We start from the raw sequence: 12,758 nt of genomic DNA, 5'->3' as shown, positions 1-12,758 counted from the left end.
ACTCTCTCAGTGATTCCAAAAAATGACAACAACCGGGGATTTTTAAGAAACAGTGATTCTTAGAATCCTCCCCCCAGAGTTCCTGATGTAACTGACCTGGGGTGGGGGCTGATAGTCTTTGTTTATTATAAAGCTCTCTGGATAATTCCAGTGCACAGCCAATTTGGGACCTAACAATCATGGAGTTAAAACCCCTTTTCAACAAGAAGAAATGCTTTAAGTAGAAGACTTTATAGGGGGAAAACTGTGCTACTAATAACTGTTTTTTCTTTCAAGATAACCTTATTCTCTGTATTTTACTTCAAGTTAGCCAAAACTATTTACTTTTACATTTAGGGGACTTCCCTGGTGGTCTGGTGGCTAAGACTCTGTGCTCCCAATGCAGGGAGTCCGGGTTCGACCCCTGGTCAGGGAACTAGATCCCACATGCCACAACTAAGAGTTCACATGCTGCAACTAAAGATCCCGCATGCTGCAACAAAGATCCCGCGTGCTGCAACTAAGACCCAACACAGCCAAATAAATAAATAAATATTTTTTAAAAATTACATTTAGGATAAGTTTCTTTGGCTCTGTAAGAGAACTAGCTCCTTGTCTGTTTGGGTATAAAAGTTTGAAAAAGTCAATTCTAATGCTACTATGTACTACTGTATTGATAACAGGCAAATAATAAATAAAGCACCACATAAATGAGTACAAATATAAACACAAATAATAAAAAAGATCAGGGCCATCAAGTTTGAGCGTGCACTGCAAAGACAAGTGCCAGCTCTTGGTGACTCCAACATGTACACTTGTGCCCATACTGTTCACTGACTAAACTATAAAAACTTAGCAAGAAAAGGCTATAACGATAGCAATGCTCATACTGCAGTCTAATCCCTCAGAACAAGGTCTGTCTCATTTCTTTTATATTCCCTAAATAGCTATGACAATATTATGGCTACATGGTAAGATAATAAAAAGAATGTAAAGATTAGTTAAGGCAAATTCATTTTGAAATTAAGTTTTTTGATGTGAAATGTATTACTGGTTGCTTGTTTAATTATTATTATCAGAATCAAAATCAAAATCTTTATGTGTACAAATGATGTAAATGAGTACAAAAAGTAGGTTAAATCGTTCATACGTATCGGGCCAGAGAAATCACACAAATATATCTTGTTGCAAAGATCAAAGACCCAAAAGCAAACAAAAAAGATGATCTTAACACATTTTCAAAAACAGCCATAAATTAGGTCAGATAATTAATGTTACAAAAATATGACATACAAACTCATATGCCATTCAAACTTCAGGCAGAAAGAATTTCTTTAGAAATAAAATTACAAAGCATCTCATCAATGAAGATAGCTCAAGACTTCTTTTAAAAGGTATAAACCTTTGACTTTTAAAAGAAGAAGAATTCAGATCCAAGGCTTACATATCATAATCCAAAAATAAAACAATCAATTACTTACATCCCAGAGGCTTACCTGTCCAACCAGTATACGCAGAGCAATCATGTGGATCCGCTGTCTTCAGCCCTTCTTCCATCTGCTGTAGAAGGTCTTTGATTTTGGTCTGGATCCGCCTTGTGAAATTATTAATAATCTGAGAACCAAAAGAAGACATAAAATTAAATTGCACAAGAATAGGACAATGTTGTAGTAACTAACAGCCTAAGTTGTAAAAACAGACAGAAATTATATTACCTGGCCCATTTCAATGTTTCATTGGTTGGAGGGAGTCTACCTTGGTTTTACAAGGTAAGTTTTAAAATGAGAGAATGCCCTATACGGACTCTAAGTCATAAGGAGAATTAGAATACCCTATATGGACTCTAAGTATTGTAGAATCACAAAAAATAAGTTGCAGAAATCAAAGGAAAAAACTAAAAAACAAAAAAAGAGGAAAGAGATGTATCTGACTACACAAACATTTTAACTTCTTTAAGTTAAAAAACATGAGACGGTTTAAAAGTCAATGACAAGGGGAAATATGTGCAATATAAAATATTATAAATAAAACTATATAACAATATAGAAATACACTTAAAATTATCAATGTATCTTATAAGAAGAAAAAAAATCAAATGACAGACATATGCAAAAATGTTCAATCACTTAGCAATTAATGAAATGCAAGTAAGTACAAATACTGTGGTTTGCCTATCAGATTAACAAATAATAAAAAAATTTAAAAATGTTAACTCCCAAGGCTGCCAGGAGCTAAGATAACAGGTATTCTTATTCACTGCTGGTGATCTTTCTTAAGGGAAATTTATCAGTATTCTTAAACATGTAGTTGACAGTGTTGTCCAGATTTTTCTGCCTTTGACGATATTTGAAGACTCCAGTTGTTACATCAATTGCTGAGGTGTATTAAAATCTCCAGTTGTGACTGTGAAATTGTCTGTTTCTCCCTTTAATTCTTTTTTTTTCTTTAGTGTACTTGTAGTTCTGTTATTTGGCATAGACAAATCTAGGAATGCTAGATCTTCCTGACAGATTTTATCATAAAGAAACATCCCTCCGTGGGACTGCAGGGAAAATATTTTCATGTTACTGGACAGTTAGGGTTTTCAGGCCAAATTTTACTGAAATTTGGGATTCTGGACTAAAAGCAACCTTAGGAACTAAGTTACAATAGTATACATTGTAAAAGCCCCAGAGAGGTTTTACTTAACCCCGGAGGGCTGTGTCTACATTTCAAAGGGGATGAGAAGCTAGAGCAGGGAAACCCTTCCCAGTCATAGAACTGAAGACAAACGGGCCTGTCTTTTCAGAGAGAGTTATTTATATTCCAAAGACTTTGATATTGCCAATGAAACTCTCTCAGAAAGGGAAGGAGAGACAGTTGTCTCCTTCCCTTGTATAAAAACACAGAAAACTTGTTTTTCTTCATTCTTTGCCTACAATACAGACTTTGTGTACATAGGACATTTGACCTGGCTTTCACTGCCAAAGAGGTAAGACGTGAGACTGAGGGAACCACTCACTGGTTATTTTCTGTCTAGTAAATAAGAAGTCTCTGATCCAGAAACCTCTTGTGTACATTCAGGAAAAAATTAATAAGTATAAATATTGAAAACCTAAACCAGGGTAATATCAACATCATGGCAGTACAACACATCCCTTGTTTTTGTTTTCCCCTTTAACAACAAAAATTAGGCATCCATCCACCAACGGAAGTGCCTTCGCGTGAGTTGCGGAATGCAGCACCATACACCAAGGGACCCACGGCAAAGCTAGCCCACTAGCGAACGAGGTAATAAGCAGAGAGACTTCAGTACCAGCTGTGAAACCTACAGGAGACTGAATCGGTTCCAGCCCCTCAGCTACAGTCTGGGAGTGCAGGCAGAACAGTGACTTAGGCAGTCGCCTTCGGATGAGATAGCCTTTGTGGAAGTCCAGATTTCCCGAGGAGAAGTACCAACACTCCATTGGAGGAAAAAGAAAAAAAGGAGTTTGGGTCCACTCAAGTGGGTAAGAGTAACAGCTTGTCTCTGCTGGCATCACCTAATGTTCAGGTATAGCATATGGCTAAATAGATGGCCCGTTATTTCTCCATCTGGGGAAAGGGAGAGCCACTGAGTGACTGCCTGGTTTCTAAATCTGTGCAGGACTCTGATGAAGAGACCTATATCTCTCACTTCTCATAATGCATCCAGAGCATTACAGAGGGAGTCCAGGCCTGGGGAGAGGGAGCAAGTCAGATAGCAGCATATAAGATTCCCAGGGCATTAAAGGAATGTAGCTCCTGCTGGTCCGTTTTGGACTCTACCAGGAACATGAAAAATCAAGAAGACATGACATCACCAAAAGATCACAATAATCTTCCAGTGACCAAACGTAAAGACGTGCAAATCTAATATTTACACAAGGAAGAATTCAAAATAGCGGTTTCAAGGAAACTCAATGAGCTATAAAACACAGAAAAACAATTCAATGAAATAAAAAAAACAGTATGTGACGAAAATGAGAAATTTAACAAAGAAACAGAAATCACTGAAAAATAAACAAATAGAATTGTGGAGCTTAAGAATTTAATGAATGAAATGAAAATGCAATAGAGCGCATCAAAAGCAGGCAGATCAAATAGAAGACAGAATCAACAATATAGACAGGAACTTAGAAAGAACCCAGTCTGAACAGAAAAAAGAAAAAGAATAAAAAAGAGTGAAGAAAGCCTACATGATCTATGAGACATCCTGAAAAAACCAACAGCCAAATCATTAGAGTTCCAGAAAGAAAAGTGAGGGAGAAAGGGGGCAGAAAACTTATTTAAAGAAATAATGGCTGAGAACTTTCCAAACCTGGGAAGAGATACACACATCAAGTTCATGAAGTTAATAAACAGATTACCCCATTACTTCAACCCAAATTGTCCTTCTCCAAAACACACTGTAATAAACCTATCAAAAATCAAACACAAAAAGAGAAACCTAAAGACAGCAAGAGAAAAAGAAGACTGTAACCTACAAAGGAACCTCCAATGGGACATCAGTGAATTTCTCAGCAGAAATCTTACAGGCCAGGAGAACGTGGGATGATATACTCAAAGTGATGAAACAAAAAATAAAAAAATAAAAAATACTCCATTTGGGGACTCCATGTGGGGACTTCCCTGGCAGTCCAGTGGTTAAGACTCTGCGCTTCCACTGCAGGGGGCACGGGTTCGATCCTTGATCGCAGAACTAAGATCCTGCATGCCGTGCGGCGCGGCCAAAAATTTAAAAAAAACAGAAACAAAACCAAAAAACTCCCTGTGGCAAAGTTACCCTTCCGGAATGAAGGAGAAATAAAGACTTCCCCAGACAAAGGCTGAGGTAATTCATCATCACTAGATCTGTCTAACAAGGAATGCTGAAGGAAGTTCTTCAAGCTGAAATGAGAGGAGGCTAACTAGTAATGTGAAACATAAAAAATACACCAATCAAGATAAATATAAAATCAAATTCAGAACACTGCAATATGATGGTGTGTTAACACTTAACACTAGTATAAAGATTAGAACTAGAGTATCAAAAGTAACTACAGCTACTATAATTTGCTGATGAACATACAATATGGAAAGAGGCAAACTGTGACATAAAAAACCATAAATGGTGGAAGAGTAAAAGGGTAGATGTTTCGTATGAGATTAAAATTAAGCTGTTATCAGAGTAAACTAGACTGTTATAGCTATAAAATGTTTTATGTATCTCATGAAAATCACAAAGCAAAAAATTTGAGTAGACTCCCAAAAGATAAAGACGAGGGAGTCAGAAGCATACAATGGTGGGAAATCACCAATTCACAAAGGAATCCAGCAAGAGTCAAAGAGGAACAAGAAAACTACAAAACAGCCAGAAAGCAATTAAAAAGATGGCACTAGTAAGTCCTTACATATCCATAATCACTCTAAATATAAGCAGATTGAACTTCTAGTCAAAAGGCAAAGAATGACTGGATGAATAAAAAACAAGAGCCAACTATATGCTGCCTACAAAAGACTCACTTCAGCTTTAAGAACACACATAGCTCAAAGTGAAAGGATGGAAAAAGACATTCCACAAAGTGGAAACCAAAAGAAAGCAGGGGTAGCTGTATTTATACCAGACAAAATGACCTTAAGTAAAAAACAGTCACGTGAAACAAAGGTCATTATATAAAGGGGTCAACTCCTCTGAAGAAGACATTAACAATCGGAAATACATATGCACTCAACACCAGAGCAACTAAATATATTAAGCAAATAATACCAGAGCTAAAGGGAGAAACAGATAACAATACAACAATAATAGAGGACTTCGATACCACACTGTCAGCAATGGGTAGGTCATCCAGTCAGAAAATCACTAAGGAAACACTGGACTTGAACCATATGTTAGACCAAATGAACCCAATAGTCATATATAAGACGTTCAATCCAACAACAGAATATACATTCTTCTCAAGTACACACAGAATATTCTTAAGGATAGATCATATGACAGGGCACAGAACAGGTCTTAACCAAATTCAGAAGACTCAAATCATACCAAGTATCTTTACTGACACTGGTATAAAAATGGAAATCAACAACGAGGAAACTGGAAAATCCACATATATGAGGAAATTGAACACCATACTCCCAGACAACCAATGAGTCAAAGAAATCAAAAGGGAAATCAAACAATATTTGAAACAAATGAAAATAGAAACACAACATTACCAAAACTATAGGATGCTGCAAAAGCAGTTCTAAGAGGGAAGTTTATAGTGATAAATACCTACAGTAAGGAAAAAGAAAGATCTTAAATAAATCATCTAGCTTTATACCTCAAGGAACTAGAAAAAGAATAAACCAAGCTCAAAGTTAGCAGAAAAAAGGAAATAACAAAGATCACAGCAAAAATACATGAAATAGAAACTAGAGAAATAATAGAAAAGATTAACAAAACTAAGAGCTGTTTTTAGTTAGTTAATTTATTTTTAATATTCATTTATTTATTTGGCTGCACCAGGTCTTAGTTGTGGCATGCAGGATCTTCATTGCAGCATGCAGGATCTTTAGTTGCGGCATGCGGGCTCTTTTAGTTGTGGCATGCAGGATCTAGTTCCCCAACGAGGAATTGAACCTGGGCCCCTGCATTGGGAGCATGGAGTCTTAACCACTGGGCCACCAGGGAAGTCCCTAAGAGCTGTTTCTTTAAAAGATTTTTTTAAAAAACTGACAAACCCTTTAGCTAAACTAAGAAAAAGAAAAGACTCAATAAATAAAAACAGAAACTAAAGAAGAGATATTACAAGTGATACCACAGAAATACAGCTGACCCTTGAACAGCACGGGTCTGAAATGCACAGGTCCACTTATATGCAGATACTTTTCAGTAGTAAATACTACAGTGCTACATGGTCCATGGTTGGTTGAATTCAGGGATGTGGAAGACTCGAGAATATGAAGGGCTGACTGTAAGTTATATGCAGATTAACCCATATGCGAACAAAACAGATAACCTAGAAAACATGGATAATTTCCTAGAAACATACAACTAACCAAGGCCAAATCAGAAATAGTGGTCCAGTGGTGGTCCCTGGTGGTCCAGTGGCTAAGACTCCGTGCTCCCAATGCAGGGGGCCCAGGTTCAATCCCTGGTTGAGGAACTAGATCCCACATTCATGCTGCAACTAGGAGTTCACATGCTGCAACTAAAGGTCCCACGTGCCACAGCTAAGACCCAGCTCAGCCAAATAAATAAATAAATATCTTTAAAAAGGAATAAATAGAAAGTATGAGTAAACTAATAATGTATAAGGAGAGTGAATCAATAATACAAAACCTCCCAAAAAGAAAACCCCAGACAAGATGGTTTCACTGGTGAATTCTATGAAACATTTAAAGAATAATTAGCACCAACCTTTTTCAAACTTCTTCAAAAAATTGAAGAGGGAACACTCCCAAATACAAGACCAGCATTACCCTGATACCAAAGCCAGATAAGGACACTATGTGAAACAAAAACTACACACCAGTATCCCTGATGAACACAGATGCAAAAATTCTCAACGAGATATTAGCAAAATGAATTCAAAAATACACTAAAAGGATCTTACACCATGATCAAGTGGGAGTTTTCCCTGGGATACAAAGATGGTTCAATATATGCAAATCAATAAGTGTGACACATCACATTAATAGAACAAGAGATAAAAATCATATGATCCCCTCAATAGATGCAGAAAAAGCATTTGACAAAATACAACATCCTGGGCTTCCCTGGTGGCGCAGTGGTTGAGAGTCCGCCTGCCGATGCAGGGGACACGGGTTCGTGCCCCGGTCCGGGAGGATCCCACATGCTGCGCAGCGGCTGGGCCCGTGAGCCATGGCTGCTGAGCCTGCGTGTCTGGAGCCTGTGCTCCGCAGCGGGAGAGGCCACAGCGGTGAGAGGCCCGCGTACCGCAAAAAAAAAAAAAAAAAAAAAAAAATACAACATCCTTTCACAATAAAACTCTCAGCAAATTGGGAATAGAAGAAGAACACCTTAACATAACAAAGGCCATATACTTACTATATGGTTATAGCTAACTTCATACTCAATGGTGAAAGGCTGAAAGCTTCTCCCCTACGATCAGGACCAAGACAAGGGTGCCACTCTAAGCACTCTTGTTCAACACAGTACTGGAAATGCTGGCTAGAGCAATCAGGCAAGATAAAGAAATAAAAGGCATCCAAATCGGAAAGGAAAAAGTAAAACCGTTTATATTTACCGATATGATCTTATATACAGAAAACCCTAAAGACTCAACCAAAAAACTGATAGAACTAACCAATAAATTCAGTAAAGTTGCAGGATATAAAATCAATATATAGAAATCAGTTGTTTCTATACACTAACAACAAACTATCCAGAAAAAGAAATAAAACAGTCTCATCACAATAGCATCAAAAACAACAAAATACTTAGGAATACATTTTACCAAAGAGGTGAAAGAGCTGTACTCTGAAAACTGTAAGACTCCGATGAAAGAAAGTGAAGAGATAAACAAATAGAAAGATATCCTGTTTTCATGGATCAGAAAAATTAACATGTACTGCTGCTATGTGTCAAAGAGGATAGATGTCTGATTCTCCATCCAACTGTTTAATAACTTTTTGACTCCAAGTTAGTAATGTAAGCCTCCTGTGTCTTGACCTTTGGTTTCCACCATTAATCAAAGAGATACAGAATAGTTTTCATGAGAAGGAAAAAAATTAGAGTACTACCACTTCATTACCTGGTGTGGCAGAACCCATAAGGTAGTACCTAGCCCACACTTATTGCAGGACACCCTCCTTCCTTATCAGAATCCTGATTAGATTCACAGCAGCAATGCATCCAACCCCAGAAGAGCTACTTGCTTTCCCAGACTGCCTTATGACCAGGGGCAGCCATATGACACCATTCTAACCCGTGAGATGTAAGTGCAAGTCTTCTAAGGGCTCTTGGAAGGTTCTCATTTTTCTTGATAAAAGAGAAAGATACAGCTGGTACTCCCTTCTTTTTACTCCCTTCGTCCTACTGTAAAATTGGACAAGAAATCTGGGACTAGAGCAGCCATCTTATACTATAGCACAAAAAAATGAGAGAAAGACCAACATAACTGCAGAAATCCTGAAATGAATCAACACCAAGAGTTGCCTACTTCTAGACTTCCTGTTATACAGGAAAAATAATCTAAGATACTTCCAAGTTGAGTCTTCTGTTTATTGTAGCTGAATGCAGGCCTAACACATTCATGTACAGTTTTAGCTCTGGCATGATAACTTTATTCCAAAGCATATGCTTTATTCCTCATAAATGATACTGGAGTATAGTTCTAAGGCTTACGATTACTCACTCTAATTCCTTTTAATACTTGACAAAATTCCATTGTGAAAGTGATTTCTCTGCCTTTGCTTTAAGGTATCTTTTCTAGTTCCTAATTTTCTAACTCTCTGTCATCAAAGAGATTTCTAATTTGTTGATGTTGGAACAAAAGTCTCAAGAACAAAGAAAAAAATTTATTATGCTGTAATTCTATTTGGAGAAATTTTAACTGGTTAATCTCATTTAATAATGGTATTATTATAAAGATAATTAATAATTATTGAGCACTTTACCATATGCCTAGCACTAAGTGCTCTATGTGACATTTCAATTAATCTTCACATTACTGAATGATTCTGTTTTTTAGGTGAGAAACCTGAGGCCAGCCCAAGGTCACATGAGACAACAAGAGACTGAGCTTTGGGGGCTGTAGCTAGACTGTCTAATTCGAAAGTTCCTGGGCCTCCCTATGCTGAGCCCTTGTTGTGAAAATCTTTGCTTGATTCTCTATTTACAGTTTACCTTTAAATTTTTGAAAGGCTTACTACAGCTTTCACTCAATCACACCATATGAATACAATACACATCTTCCACAAAGCACAGAAACAGAACGAGTAGCTAAAGAATTGGGGAGGTTTTTCTCTGACTCAAAGATTAATTTTTAGTAATTGCACTGCAATTAGAAAGAAAACATTCTTTTCCTACATACTAGGCAATTTTCCCAAACGAGGATGCCCCAAAGTGCTATAAAGCAAAACGATGTTGGTATTTCTACTACTTACATGTTTTTCTGTATTTTTTTAATGAAAGCTGTGTTTGAGGAAATACAACCCTAAAATACAAAAATACAGAAATCATAAAAGAGATTGATCATTAACTTTAAAATTCATGATCTTAACTTCAAATAGAGAGTGGAAACTCTCAAAATAGGTGTTTAACATGCACAAATAAATAACTCCTAAAGCAAAAGGTAATGCTTGGAACAGGTATTTGTGAACCAAACTTCTGAGTTTGAATAATGCACCAGGAGAGCTTGTGAATCAAATCATTTATTATACTCCTCACATAGGTGGGCACTTGGGACACTCTATCTAATTCAATCCTGATAACCCTATAACAACATTATCATCCCCGTGTTATAGACAAAGAAATTAAAGCTAACAATGACTTGTCTACATTTTTAAAGATAATAAAAATAGCTTTTTAACCCACATTTTGTGTATGTGCGATACACAGATTATACACTCCAGAATATGTGCAAATATATAGATACCAGTAATGACAAGTATATGTATACACAGGCACATATATATACATCAGCAAGTAATTCTTTCATAGGAAAGGTTTTAACAAATCTTTTTAATCCAGGGCACAGGTTGAGGAAAGTATATTTTGTAATCTCAGATCTCCCAGGGGAAGATGCTCTGTGACAGTTTACACATATGAAGTAGGTGGGCTTGGTTTTCTAACACTTTATTTTCAAACAAAAATGCATAAGCAAAAGTACCCCAATCATTACCTCAAAGTGAATTACTAAAGGAGAAAAGGGGCAAAAAGTTGTATGTTTTGACAGTAAAGAATTAGATGGTGGGGCTTCCGTGGTGGCGCAGTGGTTGAAAGTCCGCCTGCTGATGCAGGGGACATGGGTTCGTGCCCTGGTCCGGGAAGATCCCACATGCCGCGGAGCGGCTAGGCCCGTGAGCCATAGCCACTGAGCCTGCGCGTCCGGAGCCTGTGCTCCGCAACGGGAGAGGCCACAACAGTGAGAGGCCCGCGTACCGCAAAAAAAAAAAAAAAAAAAAAAAGAATTAGATGGTGGGGGAACATCTACCCTCACTAGCAGTATTTTCAATAAACAGAAGAAGGATCATTGCCTATACTGAATGTGTGTCAAGGAAATGCTGTTTGATTAGATGTTTGAAAATAGTTCATTCTTTTAAAAATAGGTGTATATTTACATAATCAGGTCTGTTTCTGTTTTTCTTGTTTCAAACTCAGTAACACTATTAATAGAAAATATTCTAGACTACATATCCTAAACACACACATCTGTCCAATTCTGATATACTTATTTTGTGTCATAAAAATTAATTGATAATCTGCTGTGTATACTCTGTAGGGGATATATATATCATAACCACAAAAGAAGTTTGTAATTGCAATAAAGAACCAACGACAGCTGCTTAGTAATGGTATATTAATAAACTGATTATAAGGGCTCAAAGCATACACAATTATAGTTATAAGGTTAATAGGACTTTGTGGTCAAATTATATTTATTTTTGGAAAGCTCTCGGTGAAAAACTAGGTTTCATTTTTGATTAAACAATTGTTGCACGGTATTAGCTAAAATCTAGGGAAGAGAAACATTTTCCGAAAAGGAAACTCAGTTTGTTATATTCAATTCTATTCAAGTAAAACTGGCTCAAACCTATTCTGGCCCTAGCAGACTCCTAGGTGGCCACCCTACAGAATATAGGCCTCACCTGGGACACCCATGAAGTATATTACACAGTCTTATATTAGGTTAGAAGATTGTCTAGAGGACCTAGGTCATGACTCATATAACATTCTAGATACAGAAGAGATTTTAAAGATAAAATGATGCTATTAAATAATATATAAAAATGATTCTAATAAAAAAAAGTTTTTTATTTCAGTACACTTATTCACTCAACATTCACTGAGTATCTATTCTGTCCTAGCTCAGTATCAAGTGTGGAGATAGTTTTTAAAATAATAATAATAATTCAAGCATAGGTAAGAAAAAATTCCTGCCTCTAGGAGTCAAGTGGGGAAGAGAAACAAAAAAGAATCAGTCAGCCCTCACTAACCATGGATTAAACCTTCAGAGCTCCTGTCTGGGGGTTCAAGCATAAGCATGCGAATCTGAAGATCCGTGTCATGATATACAACAACTTTCAATTTTGCTGAGGCCCCAATAAAAAGAGCACGAGTTGACAGAACTGTGGGCAGAGAGTTTAGCTGACTTTCCAACATCCAATAATCCTTTTTCACCTTCCCCACCATCAGCAGGCGTGTTAGTGTCCCCACTGCAGAGATGTGAGTGAGGAAAGTATGGTACGGAATTTAGAAATCTGAGAACATACCCACATGAATACTGCATGTTTGCCTATATTTTCCTCAGAAGGAAAAGGCACAAGAATAAGCATTTCTCTAAGAAGGAAAAAGTAAAGGATATGTAATATTTTTTTATAATCCACTAAAGATATAAACCTTTAAGCAATTTTTCATTATCACATTGTATGCTATAGTGACAAAAAATAGGATACATAATAATGCTAATATAGCTATCATTAACTGAACTCTTAAACTACTTACCTATATATTAGTAATTATGTGTAACAAGGTACTAATTGTATCAGTATTAGGCACCCTTTTGAGTGCTCTAAATGTATTAACTTAAACACCATAACAACCTAATGAGGAATGGGTTACTCTACAA

The 12,758-nt window shown here is 36.8% G+C and overlaps 1 protein-coding gene across 1 annotated transcript in view; it reads right to left on the bottom strand.

Moving 5' to 3' along the window:
• The window catches only part of LANCL2 (LanC like glutathione S-transferase 2), a gene marked incomplete at its 5' end in the record, with an annotated part of 58,101 nt that overhangs the window by 38,307 nt on the left and 7,036 nt on the right, over positions 1-12,758 (bottom strand). Inside the window, one exon of the mRNA XM_082846496.1 lies at positions 1,476-1,593. Within this exon, the coding sequence (XP_082702622.1) occupies positions 1,476-1,593 (118 nt within the window). The remainder of the gene's footprint in view (positions 1-1,475; positions 1,594-12,758) is intronic.

Source organism: Leucopleurus acutus, assembly GCF_964270905.1.
Source record: "Leucopleurus acutus genome assembly, chromosome: 9".
Classification (NCBI taxonomy): domain Eukaryota; kingdom Metazoa; phylum Chordata; class Mammalia; order Artiodactyla; family Delphinidae; genus Leucopleurus; species Leucopleurus acutus.
This window is presented reverse-complemented; position numbering and strand designations above follow the sequence as displayed.